Source organism: Panthera uncia, chromosome X, assembly GCF_023721935.1.
Source record: "Panthera uncia isolate 11264 chromosome X, Puncia_PCG_1.0, whole genome shotgun sequence".
Taxonomy (NCBI): domain Eukaryota; kingdom Metazoa; phylum Chordata; class Mammalia; order Carnivora; family Felidae; genus Panthera; species Panthera uncia.
The window spans coordinates 14,078,790-14,099,085 of record NC_064817.1 but is presented as its reverse complement, the minus strand read 5'-3'; the positions used below and the strand labels follow the sequence as shown (position 1 = coordinate 14,099,085).

At 40.9% G+C, this 20,296-nt stretch overlaps 1 protein-coding gene across 3 annotated transcripts in view; it reads right to left on the bottom strand.

Annotated features, from left to right (window-relative positions):
• Nucleotides 1-20,296, bottom strand: part of PPEF1 (protein phosphatase with EF-hand domain 1) — a 108,258-nt gene that overhangs the window by 22,696 nt on the left and 65,266 nt on the right. For all 3 annotated transcript variants that reach the window (XM_049643545.1, XM_049643544.1, XM_049643543.1), the window contains 4 exons: nt 13,426-13,592; nt 10,556-10,592; nt 9,517-9,666; nt 5,289-5,438 (listed from right to left, as the gene is read on the bottom strand). In XM_049643545.1, coding sequence (XP_049499502.1) covers nt 5,289-5,438; nt 9,517-9,666; nt 10,556-10,592; nt 13,426-13,592 — 504 coding nt within the window. The remainder of the gene's footprint in view (nt 1-5,288; nt 5,439-9,516; nt 9,667-10,555; nt 10,593-13,425; nt 13,593-20,296) is intronic.

Below are 20,296 nucleotides of genomic sequence, written 5' to 3'. Positions count from 1 at the left end.
ACCGACTGAGCTACCCAGGTGCCCCCACATTAGATATTCTTAATACGTTCAAAGAGATAATTGGGTCTCCCAGCTGTGGCTCTGGCCCTGGCTTTTGTCCTGTTGAGCAGATAGCATGAGGAAGCCTTCTTCCCCACCACAGATACAGATAAAGAGTTCATCCAAGAATACTTCCCTAAATCATCTCCTTCACTTTTTGGCCCATTCATAAGAACACTCTCAGTTTTAGCAATAAATTCAGCCACCGACTGGTTTCCCCAACGTGTCCTAAATCCGCAGGTATTTTATTAGCATCACATTTCCTTCTGGGGCTGAAAGAGGTAAATGCAGGCTACATGATGCCCAAGACTGAAGATCCAAGTTTCTAAGAATATTTTTCATGGCTCTGATCTACATATAATGTTTCTTTATTTACACTCCTATAGGAGCTTAAGCAGCAGTGAGAAAAAAAAAATAGCTGTGTCACTAAAGCTGTGCAGCCTTGGGAAAACTCTCTGGGTCTCAGTTTCTAGATCTTTTAAAATCAGCAGTTTGGGGGGCGCCTGGGTGGCTCAGTCGGTTAAGCGGCCGACTTCGGCTCAGGTCATGATCTCACGGTCCGTGAGTTCGAGCCCCACGTCGGGCTCTGTGCTGACAGCTCAGAGCCTGGAGCCTGTTTCGGATTCTGTGTCTCCCTCTCTCTGACCCTCCCCCGTTCATGCTCTGTCTCTGTCTCAAAAATAAATAAACGTTAAAAAAAAATTAAAATCAGCAGTTTGGGCCAGATGACTTGTAAAGTATCTCCAAGTTCTAACACACTATGATTCTACGAGTCCATGTTTTGTGGGCATGAAGAAACCATGCATCTTAAGTTCTGCAGTTATCCAAGCAGGTCCAAGTGAGGTCTTGACGAGAGGACCAGAAATGGTTGTCCCGGTAAACTTGACTGTACACCCATTCGTAGGTTTGGTATTGAAGGGGGGCTATAGATCAGTGAGGAAAAAGACAGCGAGCTGGAGCGAAGAATGGAACCGGTAGGAGAACTCTGGAATGACGAGCACCTGGTCGGAACTCGTCGAAACCCTCCATCAGGCCAAACCAGACATTTGTGCCAAGTTTTTGACGACTGATTGAAGTGAGACTTAAAACCACCCGAAGAAGATTCAGACCAAGATTCTCCTCTCTCCCCCTGAATGCCAACCCTGAATGCCAACACTGGCACAATCCTGCCCTTACAAATTAATACACCGGAGCCCCTTTCCTTGGCTGGTGTTTATGTCAAAACCAACACTTGCGTTGTCACATCTGGCTCTTACACCATGAATTCCTGTTTGGGGGTCCCGATTTGGCCTTTAGTGTAATGAAGGCGGAAAAATGGAACACAAGGAACTGTGCTTGTATGAGGAAGGGATTAAGTTGTAAATTCCTACATGAGATGCAAGCCATTTATAGCTAAAATTACCCCTGGGAAACCTCTGAAATTACCCTTAAAGCACACTATACGTGATTTTATATATACAATCCTACACAATAATATGGATGTGTGAACATTTTATAGATGTAATAATATGTAATGTGATAAATAACATTTGTGAAAATAAAATTACATATACTATTCTCCTTTCTGCCATATACATATAGTTAAAATGCACAGAAGTTAAACGTATGCATAACGAACTCTGTTGAACTCAGAGAAACACTGGCCAAGGACTTAGGTCTTCGGCTGGCACCTGTGTCACCTGAGGCAAATCATTTAACCTAGCTGAACTTTAGTTGGTTCATCAATGAAACGAGAAAGACATATCAAGAATTCATTTTTCTTTGACTCAACGTCAAAGGGGAGTATGAGCTTTATAGAACTAAAGTTCTTCGGAATCATCCCTTACCAGGCGTGGGCATTTCTTTTTTCGGTCTAGAATCCATTCACTTGACGAGGTTTACCCAGACTGTGGCTGTAACATAGGCTTGATTCTAAAACTCACAAACAGAAAAAGGACCCTTTGTGGGTGAAGCAGATTCCTCAGAAGAGACCCTCGCTTTCCTTCCAGCAACATCCTCCCCTCTGAAATGCAAGGGCCTTGTGAGTGGTAAGCGCATGAAACAATAGTTATTCGCAATATCCCTTCCTGAAAATGTTCAAACCGAAAATTGGAAAAGCTTTACAGAATGACAGCTCGTATATGATCTGGCCAACAAAAATCTCTTCGTGCCTCGGCCTTCAAACCTCCTAAATCCAAAATGAATCCAGCAAGAAATGTCCTGTGCTTGTCTGCAGCTCTCAGTTATCCAGTTCCCAAAAGCACGCTTTGGGGGAGAGTTAATAGCTGTGGAAGGTATATCTAAATGCCTCTCTTCTAAGACACGAATGCTATAGATTCACCATTCTTTTGCATTTTCCCCTTAGTGACGTATCTTCCTTCCAGCTTGTGAACATCTTTTAAAGGCTGCGCTCAGCCCAAACCCTCCGGCAGCACCTAAATCACTTAAGATGCCTACTCCCTGTGTACCCATTAGCCACACTGGATGAGAAACCGGAGAAGTTCGTCTCCTTCTTGAGACCTGCCCCCATCATTCCGAAGCCATCTTTCCCTTCGGAAAAAGAGCTTGGGCCTTAAAGGCAGACCTGAGATCACATCCTGCTCTATCACTCAGTGACTAGCCAAGTGACAAGCCATCTCACTCTTGGGAGCCTGCACAATGAAGCTGACTACTCCCACTACAACTCTGTCCCCCGCCTCCGGTTCTCCGGATACCCCTAAACTTGTTCTGGTTTTCTTTTTTTTCCATAGAACTTTTCACTTAACATCTTATATAATTTACTTGCTTTACTTACTTAACTCCTCTCCCTAGAATGTAAGCTTCACAAGGTAATACATCTTTGGTCACTGACATTCCCAAAAGCCTACGACAGTGCCTGATACATAGCGGGTGTTCAGTAAATTCTTGTTGAATGAATGAATGAAGACTCACGCAGGAAATAAATAATTGCAACTATTTTTTAAACCTCTCTGGTCTTCTTGTTGCAAGTCTGTCTTAAAGGAAGAGTGCCACGTTTGTCTCTATAGAAGGACTTAGCTATGAGTACGTATCTCTCCCACATCTCAGTGAACATAAAACCCAAATCATAGCACTCTGCCAAGAATTATGCACTTCTGTGAGTATGGCACAAATAAAGAGCCTATGACCTTTATCATAACACAGCTCATAGATATTAAGAAATAAAGTGCGAAATCTGGTTTTATCCGGAAATTTCAACTCTAGCTAACTGAAGTATGCACACCCACTTTGTACCAGCAACTGAAGGAAGAAAATTAAGAGTACAACCGAAATTGTTAAAATATCGGGAATGAGATTCTGGTCCATTTTCCCCTGTGTCAACTCTAGTCATGTACATGGAGTCTGTAAGATGCCTCATTCCTAGAGATGGGGTGGTGGGAGGTTCAATTACAGAATAATGACCCCACACACACACTTCTTAAAGCTCCATCCCTCTATAATTCTAACTCATCTAGGCTTCCAGAAGCCACACTTTTCCTTTTGTGCAACTCCAATCTCTTTGGCATCATCCTTTTTATTTACCACAATCCTAGGAGTGCTTGTAATAATCTTTGGTCTCTGGAATTTGGATTTCAGAATCTAAGGAGGCATCCTTTCCTACCTGCCATAGGTTGCCTCTTGTACTTGATTTTTTTTTTAATACTTTGAATGCACAAGCCATTAATGAATTCTATTTCTCTCGTACTACCCCTTCTTCCACCCCCTCTCTATCCTCCCACCTCTCTCTTCTCCTCATCATTAGAGGATATTTTACATCAGAAATCACATTTTAGTCTACATTTTGGGAATCAAAGTATAAGAGTACAGAGTCAAGAAATAGGGGCTTCTTGGGGGTAAGCAAGTGGAAGAGAAGAAGGCTGATGGGTCCATGATACTAGGACAGAATCAGGGAAAGGGGTAGATGAGAAGAGCCCTCTTAGGGCCTCAAAGATTGTCGTACCCTGCCTCTGCAAAAGAGACCAAGTTTCATGGGATCAGATTGTGGATCTGTTTGTGAGCCCTGGGACATTGTTAAAAACAATAGCACAATCAGCTCAGAGCCTGGAGCCTGCTTCAGATTCTGTGTCTCCCTCCCTCTCTGCTCCTCCCCTGCTCACACTCTGTCTCTCTCTGTCTCTCAAAAATAAGTTAACATTTAAAAAAATTAATTTTTTAAAAATGTTTATTTATTTTTAATAAACGTGGGGCTTGAACCCACGAACCGCGAGGTCATGACCTGAACTGAAGTCGGACGCTCAACTGACTGAGCCACCCAGGCGCCCCTAAACAACTCAATTTTTTAAATGAGCAAAGGATCTGAATAGATATTTCTCTAAAGAAGACATAAAGGTGGCCAATTAGCACATGAAAAGATGCTCAACATCATTAATCACTAGAAAACTGCCAAAAAACCACAACAAATCAAAGCCACAATGAGATTCCACCTCATACCCACTAGGATGGCCACAATCAAAAAGGATAGACAATTTGTTAAGTGAGGATATGAAGAAACTGGAACCTTCATCCATTGGTGATGGAGATGTAAAATGGTGTAGCCACTTGGGAACAGTTTGAAGTTTCTTAAAATGTTCGACTTAGAATTATCTTACGACCATACAATTCCACTCCTAGGTATATACCAAAGAGAAAGGAAAACGTATGTCCACACCAAAACATGTCTGTAATGTTTATAGCAGCATTATTCATAATAGCCAATAAGTGGAAACAACTCAAATGTCTACCCACCGAGGAATGAATAAACAAAATGTTTATTATAGAGTATTATTTAGCAATAGAATATTATTTAGGATATTGCTTAGCAATAAAAAGCAACAAAGTACCGATACATCTTACAACATGGATGAACTTCAAAACACTGGGCTGAGTAAAAAAAAAAAAAAAAAAAAAAATCCAGACACAAAAGATCACCTGTTGTATCGATCTATTTCTAGAACATGTCCAGAACAGATAAATCTATAAAGACCAAAAGTAGATTAGTATGGGATTTCTTTTTCAGGGGATGAAAATGTTCTAAAATTAAATTGTGGTGACAGGTGCACAACACTGTGACTGCATCAAAACCATTGAATTAATATACTTTAAATGAGTGAATTACATCTCAATGAAACTATTAAAAGTATAGTGGCGAATTCCGAAAGAAGAGTATGACCTGCTTATGAAGGTCAGTCACTTTCCTGTGTACATATTGTAAGAGACAACATCATCTATGCCACATCTTCGTTGCTACTTTGGTGAATACTCTGATTACCTACCTGTTCCCATTCATGCTTTGTTAACTGTTCAGAAAGGGATGTACTCGTTTTGACTTCCCGAGGTAAAATAGTGGCGTTGAATTTCTTTTTCTTCAAGTTGGTGTCAGGGTCTCCATCTAAGGGGGTTGGTGGCATCAGCACAGATTTCATCTGCAAAGCAAATTCCCTCTTTAGTCGAACCCCAGGTTTCGTGTGCTGCACGCAGAAACTTCAATGCGAGCCGCCACTCTGTCTATATCGTTGTGCCTCGACCCAATGAGAGGCACATGATCACCTTTTCCATCTCACCTACCACTTTCATCTCGTGGAGCCACTGATCTCTGTAAAGTGGGCCTGTTACATTCTGTTGGTACATGTTTTAACCAGAGACATGGCCCTTCAGGGAAGGTTTCCCATTCGAGTTTCTAAAAGCCCCCAGAAGCACAGATGTCAGTGCTAGACGTGTCCTGAGGTCTGATCACAGGAAATGCAAGTTGCGAAGGGAAAACTCGTCTCCCTCTGAGCCTTCACCTACACATGGGGCTAAGAGAGAATCAATAGGCTTTAAATTCAGAAATGCCTCTCGAGAGGGTGGCTGCCTTTCACGTTGTTGTTTTTTTCCAGGAGATATGGGAGAAAATACATCTGTGTTCACAAAAGTTCTCCAAAGGGATGGAGAAAGCCATTCAACTTCAATGCCATGTAATTCACAGTCTGACCCTGCCAGCAACTGGTTATGTTCTCTAATCCTAGCAACAAAGGTGATGCATCCTTCGGAAAATAAAATGTCTTTCTGATAGTAAAATGACTATTACAATCCCTTCTGTGTTCCCTTACTTAAACTAAGACTATAATTTTGTACTTGTTTCTTTGTAACACCATACGTTTGTATAAAACAATTGGAAACAACACTTCTGTTAATGGTAGGCACTTTGTCTCTTCTATAAACTAGGGTGTATATGAAATCTTACCTTCAGTTTTTAAAAATAAAATTGAATCTTATTCTAAGATCTTGTCATATTGAGATGGTTGGAAATTCAATCTCAGCTATTATCAGTGAGTCCACAGCCTCCCCTCCCATCTCTCCCCAGAAAATATCCCCAGGTCCTGAGCAGGGCAGAATATTCTGGGAGGCCGCTCTCGACTTGGGTCCATACAACTTCTGATAAGCTCACTGGGCAAGGCCACATGGTCTCTTGTACATGTGGCTTTGATGTTTTCAAGGCTACTTGGGATCAAGATACTTTGCCCCAGCTCCCCGCTAAGGTAGCACACCATCATCTTCTCCTGGGAACCCTACTAGCCATCCCTTCCTACACCCCCTGCCAGGGAGTTTAAAGAATACTAAACCAGAGTTTTATAAAATCTTCCTTCTCTGTCCCTCTGATCGACACCCTCCAACCCACCCACCTTACAAAATGCCTTTAATGAACCTAGAAGGAGGTTGTCATCAGGTTCCCCCATCCTACCCCACTCTGTTAAAATTATACCACCACAACAGGTATAAACAAGGAAACAGTGTCATCCCTACACTTAAAGGGTACTAAGGGATGGGAAAGTGGAGGCTGTAAACTAGACTTGAAAATCTACTTTTATATTTCATCTAGTAGAGTTCCAAAGGCTTGCACCTACTACTTTCATCACGGTTCAATTATATTTAATACAAGTATGTGCTTCCAGTTCAACCTCACTCTAGCAGGGGTAGAAGATACATGAAGTACACAAGTCAAATGTCTATGTTTAAAACCAGGCTTATGAGTAGATGGAACGATGATTCTCAAAAAAGGTGAAGTTTGAGGTTTCCTGAGAAAATTCCTGGCCCAAAAACTTCTCCCCAGCATATGTTTTGGTGACTAAAATGCAAACCTCAGGGGCGCCTGGGTGGCTCAGTCAGTTAAACATCCAATTTTTGATTTCAGTTCAAGTCATGATCTCATGGCTGTGGGATCGAGGCCTGCATTGGGCTCTGCGCTAAGAGCCTGCTTGGGATTCTCTTTCTCCCTCTTTCTTTCTCTGCATCGCCCCCCAACACCCCACTAGCATGTGCGCTCTCGCTCTCTCTCTCTCTCTCTCTCTCAAGTGAATAAACTAAAAAAAAGGAAAAGAAAAAGAAAATTCAAACCTCAGTTCCAAGTATCAGGAAAGAGAGGAGAGCGTTGAAGGAGAGAGCTTTGTGTTCAGAGCTTACTCTATGCTGTTTTCTTCATCTGGGTAATTATATTTAATCCTCCTAACAATTCAATATAGTAGGTATTTTTAACTTCCACACACGGGTGCGGAAACTGAGGCTTAGAAAACTTTGGTGCCTTGCCCGGTCACCCAGCCAGGAAGTGATGGAAGCAGGAAATAGAGCTGGCTATGTCTGTGTGATGTCAGAGCCTCACGGAGTTTACTAGGTCAAGGTGGCTCTCACCTTAGGGTCTCCACAGACATAGGAATAGGCATTTCCGGGCCATGCTCTTAATATCTCAGAAAACTCTAGAGAGGGCTGACGGCTCAGACTAACTTCAGGAAAGGCAAAGTTTTCAATCTGATCGATTGGTGGTGGCTGCTTAGCTGCTTAGCGCTGTCGTCCCAGGGCGGGTGACGGTAGAATGTTGCCTTCCTGCCATGTGCTTGCCAATATTTGACTGACAGAAACATCATGTACCCTTGCTCTTGGCTAAAATCACATCCAGTCGTTATGTTAACACTGACTGTCTCGTGTGGATCAAAATATTTTATTGGGTCGATTATGTGCTGATATCATGAGAAAGATGCCTTAAACGTAGGGTGAAAAACTTATCGCAATTGAAGTAATTCTGAGAGTAAAGGGGGGCACTACTAATAATCACACGAGGACAATAGGGTCAAGGCTGGGTCAGATTCGGGAGGAGGTATGTAAAATCACAACAGAATCAGGAAAGAGGTTATAAAGAAGTTTCTATACGGTTTCGTATGAGGTCTGCTCTGCTTTCGTCTTAAATCTCTTAGGAGATATCTAACAGTGATTGAGTATTTACTACAGCTTAGGGGCTGGAGCTATGTCAGTGAATTAGAGAAGCAGGGGAGGACAGTAAACAAACAGTACCCCAGTTCTTTATTCAATTCTGGTAACTGTTATGAAGGATATGTACAAGGGGCTTGAGAGCATAGACAAGGGGACCCGACCTAGTCTGGACGTCATGGAAGGCTTTCCAGAGGAGGGGTGCGTTTAAGCTGAAATTGAAAGGATGAGAATTAGCAATAATATTATCTTTCATATGTATGTAAAGGTGTGAGGGCTCCAGGAACCCGAGGTGAATTTCTGTCTGTATCAAACTAAACTCCAGCTCTAGACTCCACTTGCCTAGATGGGTGAGAAGTTGACTATCAGTCTTGAGGGGTAAGGGTTCAGGTTTCTCACTAAGACCATAGGATCATCTGGTTCCAGAGCTGCTTCCGGTCCTCATGCTCACGTGGCACCTCCAGTGCCCCTGGTCTGGGGGCTTCGGCCAGGCTCTGGTACAGGAGGAAGATAATTCCAGGCACTCTGTGAGGCCCAGCCAACGGGGCCCTTCACTCAGTGTGGGAGCTTGACAGGCCACACATAGCCTCTTGAAGGTTCTAGACATGTTCTTGCTCTGCTTCTGTTGTACTTAATATGATTACTCAGGTTTAAAATATTCCCCTCGCCAAATACCCTGAGCCATTTGAAAGTACAAGAGAAATCATATCAATTCAGGAATAAATTGCTGTACGATTCCATTTATATGAGGCACCCAGAATAGTCAAAATCAGAGACAGAAATAGAACGGTGGTCACCAGGGGCTGGGGAGAGGGGAGAACGGGGAGCTGTTGTTTAATGGGTATAGAGTTTCGGTTTGGGAAGTTGGAAAGTTCTGGAGATGGATGGTGGGGGTGTCTGCACGACAATGTGAATGTACATTATTAATGTGACTGAATTGTACACTGAAAAATGGTTATGTATATTTTACCACAACATTAATTAGAAATTTTAACTTCTAAAAATCAGGATTTGTCACTTTTAGAAACTATATAAAATGTCAACATTTCTTCATTTTCCACTTTCATCGTGAAGTTAAAATACATATTTTTTCCGGATTTAGAAGTTACCCATTTGGTTATTTCTCTTGCAATCACAGATTTTCTCAAAATTTGTACTGATCTCTGCAGAGTTACAACTACCAAAACACAAATGAATACAAAACAATAAGTAGAAAGAGGTATAAAACTCTGAGACAAGATTTATGTAAACACTGCTTCTTACTTTGTGTCTTTCTATGTGGTGGAGTAAATTCAAGTCTGTGGACTCTGATATCCCACCATGTATGACCAGGATTTCATTGTCAATGATGGTACCAATTGGGAGCCAGGTATAGACGTCCTCCAAGATTTGTAAGATTTGTTTCCCATGGATCTGTAAGTAAGAGCTTGAGTAAGTTTTGTTTGTCTGATAAGTTCAAGTTTATCACAAAATCAACAGTTATCATGCCATGCAAAGGGAGTCAACATGGAATAACTAACCCATCAGCATGCATTAATCCTGATACTTTTAGGTACTTTGATGGCTTGCTGACTCTGGAGAAGAGACCACCCCTCCCAGGGCTAGCTAATTCCTAGAAATCGGAGATGAACTGTCTTTCATATGCAGGTAGAGTGCCTTTCAACCAAATCAACCAATCCAGACCCCATGCCCCCAACCACCTCCGTTAGAGGGCTTTGGCACTCTAGGCCACTATTCCCGTGCCTTAATCACCCCACAGCCAGGTATCAGACAACTAAACACGGCCCCTATGCCCCAGAGCCCGCTGAAACTGTTCAAAGCAGCCAATCCTAAACCCTGATCCCTTCCCACAGAAACCAAAATAAAGGCTCTTGCCCACATTTTCCCCTCATTCCTTCTGCCTCCGGACCAACCCTGGTGCTTCCCCACACGGCCCCCCTGGCGCTGGGCCTGCGTTCTAGGGAACTGTGAGTAAAAATCTTCCTTTATGACAGTCATTTCTGTATCTGCATGTTTTCCCACATGGAGGAAAACAAATCCTGGATACCTTTAAGACAACAGAATATGTTCGTATCTATGCTAAAATTTACACAAAAGTCACAGTGAAAAAGCTCGGTTTAGTCCAGGAAGAAAATTAGTCCTCTACCATGGCCAGCTCTTGCTGCTGTGCTTTTACTGTATTGGCATGGAGCCTGACTAGTTTACTCACCACTCTTCCTAAAGGCACTTTTTTTTTTTAGTTCTATGTATAAAAAGCAGAGAGGATGCAAAAAAAAAAAAAAAAAAAGCATAGGAGTCTTACCTTATATTTACACAAAATTTCTTTTGTGAAGCCATACCTGAAAAAAACAATGGTATTTAAACAAATTAAATGTTGACAACTCCTACTTACGGGAGTCACGCCAAAAAGGGAGCCACTGACATCTCACCATCAGAAGTATCAAGAACTCCAGAAACTAGAGTGTAGTTGAAACTATTACTTACCCAAGTCTTTGCTAGGCACGATGGGAAAGAACAAAAGCAGCCGTCCCTACTCCAAAGGAGCTTATAGTATAGTTGGAGAAAGAAGATAAATTCTCATGAAACAATTACAAGGCAACTTAAGAGATATGTTGTAGGTATAGGATGTGTAGACGCAAGTTCTCAGAGACGTGTGCTATGGCAGCTGGGGAAACTGTGTGGGAGAATGCTTTTCATTGAGATAGAATTTCTCACAGGAAGGGGGGATGGGGGAAGGGACTGAACAGAGACAAAGAAAAGCCTAGAAGATAGTAAGTTGGCTCTTTGTACTCTCTCTGATAGAGTTCAGGTAATGGTATTCAAGATTTTCAAGAAACTGTCAGGAATTTTCATGCCTGAACAGCAGTCACTATGGGAGCTTTAATGATGGAAATCTTTTTTTTATTGCTTTCGTTGCCTCAGGATTATAACATATATTCTTAAGGCCCAACACAGGGAAGTCAGCACACAGCATACTCATTCCAGGTTTCCATGCAAATCCTGTCACATCAGGCTTCTACAGTGTCATGCTATGTTTTCCGAGAGGAAGTCAGTCCTCACCAAAGACGGCTGTGTTGTGAAATGCAATGGATACCTTGCAATCTTCATTTTTCTTGCCCTCTCTGGAATACCAAATACGGTTGACTACACCATCCTTCTGGGAAGCTTTTCTTCTCTTGGATTCTGTGACAATAAACCCTCTTGCTTTTCCTCGTGCCTTTCTGGGTATTCTAAGTCCTTGGCAAGATTTTCTCTGCCTAGCCTCGAATGCTGGAGTCCCCTCCGATTCTGTCCTAGGTCCTCTTCTCCCCTCACTTTCTCCTGTGGCAATTTCATCCTTGCCTAGAGCTTCGGGTACTATCTATGAGCCACTATTGCAGGACAATGCTGTAGGCCACACTTCATTTCTGAGCCCTGGACACATACACTCAGCTGCCTACTCAAAAGCACTTCTAATAACCTTAACCCAGACTGAATTGACCTTTCTCTCTCATGCCAACCTTTTCCTCTTATCACGTTCCCAACATCTGTGAACAATGCCACTGTACTTCCCAATTCAAGCCTGGAACCTGGAGGTTACCCTTTATTCTCTCCTCTTTCAAGTCCTCCATATGACGTTACCAAACTTGAAATCATCCTTGCCTAAACTCCTCTTGAATCTGTCTACTTCTTTGCATCTCTATCCCTACAGCCCTAGCCTATGTGAGAGAATCCATCATCTATCTCTTCAACTACTTCCTAAGTGGCCTCCCACGTGCAAATATTTCTTCCTGCTGCATTTTAAAACACAAATTTTAGGATACTCTTCTATGATTTTTTTGCTGTCCTTAGAAAAAAGTCCAAATCCCTTTGCACGATCCAACCATCTCTTATGTCTCCAGTCCTATTAGGGACCGTCCTGTCTCTCAGTCGGTGCTCCTGCCCTCTGAAGTGCTTTCATATCTAAAAAGTCTTGTCTCAAGCTCTGCATAAATTGTCCCCTCGCTGTGGAATACCATTTCTCGTCTACCACCATGGCCCTTTCTGAATTGCTTAATTTATCCTTCAGGTCTCAAGCTAATGCCATACTTCTATGAGAGAACCCTCTGTCACCCCTCAGACAAGTTAGGTCCCCCACTTTACAAACTCATCACATTGGAAAAACCTGTTTAACATAAGCCTTCCCCACTAGGTGGAAACTCTGTGAGGGCAGAGGCCCTGTCTCTTTCATTAACCATTATAGACACTAGATAAATATGATTGGCTAACTGAATAAATGAAGGGCTATGTGGCATGCCCAAATAAAAGTATCGAGCTACATTATATATAATGGACCTCTGATGACAGTCTTGGATTATTTTTCATCATAGTCTCAGCATCTGCTTCCATAAACTGAGAGTCAGAATTGAAACTCTATACTCAAGCCAGGTGCCGGAACTGCCCCAGAGACAAAACTAATCAGTTGCTGAGCTTTCATCAAGGCATCCAAAAGCCTAGGATCAAAAGCATAAGGCATATCACATGTCATGCCTTCTACTGCCCTAGATAGAGCCGACTGGTAAAGGAGGGGTGGAGGAGGAAGAAAGAAGGGAAAGGGGAACATTTATCACCTACGGTGCCTTTCAGCAAAATTTGGGAAACCATTTAACCAATCTTTATTCCTCAAATCTCCCGTGATTCAGAGAGTTGAAATGCTATGTTACAGCTGTTCTCAAATATGTTTGTGAACAACTATGCCAGAAGCAATCACCATGTCATAAAAAATATACACATCAGTGAAAAACACAGTACTGGTTTCTGAGACAACATCTGAGGCAAGCCAAAAGAGCAGCAACAGAATGATTTCATCTAGGCCTGCTCAGGGAAACTACCACACCGCCAAAGCTGGCCTAGCACATCCACCCAGGAAACCATTTGGCCTGTGATGGTAGTCATAGGAGGAAGAGAAAGAACATAGCAGAAGGGAGAAGCAGGGACAGAACTGGAAGCAAAGATGGGAAGAGGACTTCAGAGTAATTTATACTCACTCAGTAGAAGACCAAGGTGGTAAATAGAGGTAAGAATTGAGGTGTCCCTTGAGACTCCCCTCATCCCTACTTCTCTACACTCACCTCTAACTCTCTGCAAGGAACTAAACATGGCACGATTTTTCAGAATGGGAAACAACAGAGGAAATCTAAAGGCCTAAGTTACCTCAGATTCATCATAAAATCTTCATGGTTCCCTCTGTTCAAGTGCAGGTCATTGGGGTAGACAAGAAAACTCACAAACAGGATCATTAGGATCTCTATGGAATTTCTTCCTCGATCTACAAAATCCCCATTAAAAATATATGAGTTGCTCCCTGAGGGGAGACCATTCTGTGGAAGGAGGAGAGGGGGAAAAACAAGCAGTTAAAAGAATGTACTTTTAAAGTAAGGCTTTGTACCTAACGTCCCTGTGAATATGGAGAAAAGAGGCTGAGTTAGTTCCTCCACTGGGGAAAATCTGCTACCTTGAGCTAGTTTCACTCTTCCAGGGCAGGCATCTCCTACAAGGGACCTTGGAAGTGACGCATTAGCTTGAGACAGGAAGATTCCAGGCGTGGGGGTGGGGGATGGTGATTGCTCTTTCTACGCACTACCTACTATGAGTTTTCTCTGAAAGGAGCTGATTTTTGTCCTATCGAAAATGGCTACTCCCATCTCTTCCTTCTCCCTTGAAAAGAGAGAAACTTCCACCCAAGGAAGAGCACCGAACCGAGAGCCCAGTCTTTCACTGTAAGAGGCCCTATGTTTCACTTCTTATGGCCTTGAATCTCTCAATTTGCAAAAAGGGGATGACACTATACCCACCCCCTTCCCCAGATCGAATGAGACAATGGATATGAAAATACTTGGTATGGATATGAAATGGATATGAAAATACTCTTGCTCATGAGCAAGGCTGATAGATCACCAGAACACTCTGATATAATCACGCCGGGTGTTGAGAGCTGGCAGATACTGTGACCGCTCCCCGACCAGGCTTTAATTATTTTGATTATCACTCCTGAACATGAGATAATACTTTTAAACACAGCGTTGGTACAAAAAAGAATGGGGATCAGGACAAAGGTCTGGTCTTTATAATAGTTCAAATGTTCAAAAAATACATGACAAAGAGAAAAATGTAAGTACTTATCTACCCAAATGTACGTCCCCCTTCAGAAAAGTCACCTTCAGGAAATAATGTACATATTCTAGTTACATTAATCTTTTTCCAACTATTTTCAGAGTCCCCTTTTTTAGATTTCAAACTACAAAAGAAATCTTATTACTTTATAGTCACCGTCCGAGGATTTATATACATTTCAAGTTGTTCATATCAAAATAATAGAAGTAGTTGAAAAAAATACAAGACAGGTTACAATATATGACTTACAATATAGGATTCCAAAAACCATCATGCAATGTCACATGTTCCGAAGAGAAATGGAAACAAACAAGCAAGCAAGCAATAGTATAGTACCCTGGGCCAGAAATAAGAAGACTTATTTGCTAGTCCAACTTCATTATTTAATCTTTGAGCTACAGTTTCCTCATCTGTAAAATGGGGACGATAACTTCCATGCCTAACCATACAGGGCTACTTTGGAACTCAAATGAGGCTGTGTGTGTACAACTGCAGGAAAACCACAGAGTACCGTACAAATGAAAAGATTCATTTTATTCCGACCTCCACGTTATTTCTAATTTTAAGGTCCCGTTATTTTACATTTTCTAATATACTAATTCACATAACTTTATCACGGTAGGCTTAAACAGTATGAGCCAGCTGCAAAAATATAGGTTCCTGCTTTTCAAAACTCAAAGAAAAATGGAAGGATTCTGCAGCTCTGATACTCTTCCTTCCCCAGCCTTCACCTGGTGGGGATGAGTAAGCCAGAGGAATCTGAGGGCTGTTAGAGGCTATAGGCTCTCTTGGGATTCCAGGCCTGGAGGAGGCTAGAGGAGCAGCAGAGAGCCCTGGCATGGAGGAACTGGGCCTGAGGGGACCTGTGCACCCCTTGATTAAGGGGAGGCCCTGACTCAGAGCATGGGAGGGGGAGCTGGATCTTACTAGAAGAAAGTATAGGGAAGTTCTTCCCTATTTCTGAAGCTAAAAGAAAACTAACAGTTGCATTTAGGGATACCTAGGAACATATAGACTTCCTCTCACACTCTTGATGCAGGAGTAGCAACTATTGTGCCTACAACTACAGAGAGGCCTTCTATTCTAAGCAGAGAATAGAAAATGAAAATAACCTAGGGGCGCCTGGGTGGCTCAGTCTGTTGAGCCTCCAGCTTCCGCTCAGGTCATGATCTCACGGTTTGTGAGTTCGAGCCCCACATGGGGCTCTGTGCTGACAGCTCAGAGCCTGGAGCCTGTTTCGGATTCTGTGTCTCCCTCTTTCTCTGCTCCTCCCCCGCTCATGCTCGCTCTCTCTCTCTCTCTCTCTCTCAAAAATAAATAAACATTAAAAAAAAATTTTTTAAAGAAAATGAAAATAACCTAGTACTTAAGGGGATCTAGTAACCGGAGAAAAGCAGACCAATCAGATCTGCTAAAGTTCTATCCCCTAATAAGCTAGAATTGTTGAAGGAGACAGAGGACAGTTTTATTTAAAAAAAAAAAAAATAAGAGGACCACAAAATAAAGAACAAAAAGGTTCTCTTAGCATTTAAAATGTGCCATTCAGATTTAAAATATCAATATATTAGAGCTAATTAAAAGAAATAATGATTGGAAAATACATTATTGACCTGAAAGAACAGATGAAAAATCTCTTACACAGATTAAAAAGCAAAATGATGGAAACTGTAAGGAATGAGTAAGAAATTAGAGTTCAGAGCCAAGAGAACTAATATGCCAGTAATAATTCCAGAATCAAGAAAGAGGAACAGATGGAGAAGAGGCAAAAATTACATAAATAAGAGAGGGAGACTTCTATGGTTAAAAAGAGACTTCATCTTGAAGTTTGAAAGAGCTCATGAATCCTATGCACAATTGATGAGGGAAAAATATCCCTATTACCTGGTAAAAATCTTAGAAGCTGCTAGACAAAAAGAGCAAGTTACAAAGGGAAAAGAATCATCCTGGCATTAGACTTCTCACATGCAGCAGTGGGAGGCAGAAGATGATGGAACAAATCTACAAACTAAAGAGAGAAAAGGACTATGAAGCAAGAATTCTATATTGGCCAAGACATCATTAACTTCCTAGGGTGATAGAAAATATTTGCAGATGTGTAAAGGGTCAAATATCAGCAGCAACATCATCGGGGTGGAAGAAAGACATATGTGAGTATGTAGTGATCTAATACCACAAAAACAATGAACATGTATTGATTGTGTGTTATGTGCCATACACAATTTTAGATGCTAGAAACACAGAGGTAAATAATACAAAGTCCCTGCATTCCATGAGCTTGCATTCAGAGAATATAGCACCCACATGCCCCACAGAGGAAAACACTCAAGAAAATATCCTAACCAAATAACAGCACAGTACAAAAAAAAAAAAAAAAAAAAAAAAAGTTCTTAAGCCAGGGAAAGACCCAAGAAGAAAGAATATAGATGTGAACAACAAACCTTTCAATATAAATCAACAGTGATAATGTGGAACTTGCATTTAAGTACTAAGCAAGGATTCTGGAAATAAAAGAGACATACTATGAAGAAAAGCCTAATAATGGTCAAGAACTAAAAATATGGCATGAGCAGTAACCAGAATTTGCAGGGGAGCTCCACAAATCTCATCCCAATGGGGGACATACATGGAAAGTGTGACAATAAATACATTTATCTTGCTGGAGGAGAGGGAGTATAATGGTGAAAGAAGAAAGTTATAGCTATTTGAGAAATATATACACATACATTATTTATCAGAAATGTCAAGAATGGGAAAATAACTACTAATGAATGAAAAGCACAGTAAAAATGTCAAAGAAAACAATAATAAAGAAAACTTTACCAGAACAGCAAAAAGAAAAGGGAGAGGATGAGGCAAAGTGAAGTAAATAGTAAACAAAGAAGAAAATTTTTCAAAAACATCTGCTGTTATACTAAATGTGAATGGGTTAAATTCTTCCATTAAAATATCAAGATTACCAGACTATATTAAAATACAAAACTCTGATATATACAGTTTGAGAGAAAAACACATCAAAAATAGATAAAGGAAGGTTGAAAACAAGGTAAATACAACAAATAGAAAACAAAAATGTAAATATTGATACTAGACAAAGTGAAATTTACGATTAACAGTGCTAATAAACACGGTCACAAAGCAACAATATATAATAGAAGGCACTTATAAAGAAGGTACAATTCATGAACTTGTATTCAATAAACAAAAGAACACATTTTTCCTTCATATATTTAACTATTATAGATGCAAGAAGAAACTGTTTAAAAATACAAACACAGTAAATTATTCAGATTGAATTATTGGTTTAAAATAACGTCTACAGGGGCGCCTGGGTGGCTCAGTCGGTTGGGCGGCCGACTTCGGCTCAGGTCATGATCTCGCGGTCCATGAGTTCGAGCCTTGCGTCGGGCTCTGTGCTGACAGCTCAGAGCCTGGAGCCTGTTTCAGATTCTGTGTCTCCCTCTCTCTGACCCTCCCCCGTTCATGCTCTGTCTCTCTCTGTCTCAAAAAAATAAATAAACGTTAAAAAAAATTTAAAAAAAAAAAAATAAAATAAAATAACGTCTACAAAGTCTTGACACACCCTTTAAAAGATGAAGCCTAACTTCCCTCTTCTTGAATGTGGGTTGGATTTAGTGATTTGCTTCTATGAATTGAAAAAAAGAAAAGAAGCAGGATTGATGGTGTGCAGCTTTGGAGACTAGGCCATAAAAGACACTACAGCTTCCTTCCTGCTGTCTCTTTTGCATCACTCACTCTAGGAAAAGTCAGATGCTATGCCATGAGAACACTCAGATACCCTGTGGAAAGGCACATGTGGCTCTTTTGCCCATAGCCAGTGAGGAGCTGAAAGGCTGTGCCTGCAGCCATGTGAGTTAGCAATCTTGGAAATGGGTCCTTGAGCCCCAGTCAACCTTTCAGATGACTTCAGCTCTAACCAATAGCTTGCCACCGCATGAGAGACCCTAAGCCAGAACCATTCAGCTAAGCTGCACTCAAATTTCTGACCCACAGAAACTGTGCAATACTAAATGTTTATAGTTTTAATGAACTAAGTATTGGGGTAGCTTGCTACACAGCAATACATAACATACACATTTAGACAGATACAGTAGAAACTGAATATGTGGGGAAATTAAATATTTAGGGGTACCTGGGTAGCTCAGTTGGTTAAGCATCAGACTTCGGCTCACATCATGATCTCATGGTTCGTGAGTTCAAGCCCCACGTGGGGCTCTCTGCTGTCAGCTCGGAGCCTGCTTTGGATCCTCTGTCCCCCTTCTCCTTGCCCCTCCCCCCACTCACAGGCGCACTTTCTCTCTCTCAATAAACATTTTTAAAAATTGAATATTTGATCAATGAACTTAATTTAATAAATGGATATATGAAGAACTTTACATCCTACAAATAGAGAGTATAATTAATTCTTCATATGTCTAAGGACACTTTATGACAATTAATCATGTACATGATTTCAAAGAAATCCTGAATAAGTTCAAAATAATAAACATGTCATAGGATATATTCTCATGTCATAATCCAATAAAATTTGAAATAAATAATAAAAATATGATTCCAAGAATTCTAGCTCCTTTAATTAAGACGCTTGGAAATTAAAAAGTGTAGTGTTAATAAGCATTAGATTAAAGAGAAAATTAAAAGCAAACTTACAAGTTCAATCGAAGACTCAATTAAAACTAACATTAGAAAAGATGTGTAACCTTAAATGCCTTCATTATTAAAGACGATGCACATGAAAGACTATTCATCTCAGGAAATTAGAAAAGGAACAATAAAATCAATCAAATAAAGATAAAAGCTAAAATTAATGAAATAGAAAACAAACAAAAAAGAAAAAAATACATAAAGCCAAAGGATGATTCTTTGAAAGACCAATAATATTGATACTCATCATGAGCCTGACAGAGGATGAGTGAAAAAAGAGAGAATTACAAAATATGAAAGATGAAAGAGTAGAAAAAAGACATAAAGACAGAGAAGTAGATAAAAGAAGTACATATATGTAAACAATATGATGCCGACATCTCTGATGTACTTTTACAGTCTAGAGAAATGGAAGATTTCTCTGAAAATAAGAAACTATCAGAAATGATTCAAAAGAAGTAAAAAACTTGAACAGTGCATCTCCTTGTGGCTTTCTAGCAGAGCTGTATCTCCATTTTCTGTTCTTTTTTCTTTTTAATGTTTATTTTTGAAGGACAGAGCAGGAGTGGGGGGGGGCAGAGAGAGAGGGAGACACAGAATCCGAAGCAGGCTCCAGGCTCTGAGCTGTCAGCACAGAGCCCAACGCGGGGCTCGAACCCATGGACTGGGAGATCATGACCTGAGCCAAAGTGGGACACCCAACTGACTGAGCACCCCAGGTGCCCCAGCTCTATCTCCATTTTCAAGAGCAAATGGTTTTAATGTTATTTAGACCGATGATTCATTCCCATCCTTGAGTGCACACTGAATTCACTTGAGGGATTTTTAAAAGTCCCCGGGTGGGGGCGCCCAGCTGGCTCAGTCAGAGGAGTGTGGGACTCTTGATCTTGGGTTGTGGGTTGGAGCACCATGTTGGGTATAGAGATCAGAGATTACTTAAATAAATAAGACTTTTAAAAAAAGATTTTTTTTTAAGTCCCCAAGTGTCTATCAGAGTCTGAGAGTAGGACTCACGTTCAGTACTTTTTTTTCCAATTCCCTTCGGTGACTACAATGTCAAGTTTGAGAACCAGGGCCTTTAATTATTCCAAACCACAGAAAAAGATGAAAATCTTTTCAATTCACTTCATGAAACCAGCATAACCTTAATACCAAAATATGAGAAAAGCATTTAGTGGTCTAAAATTATATTTATTTATATTTTTAATTTTTTAGTTTTGTTTAGAGAGACCACAAGCACATGTGCACA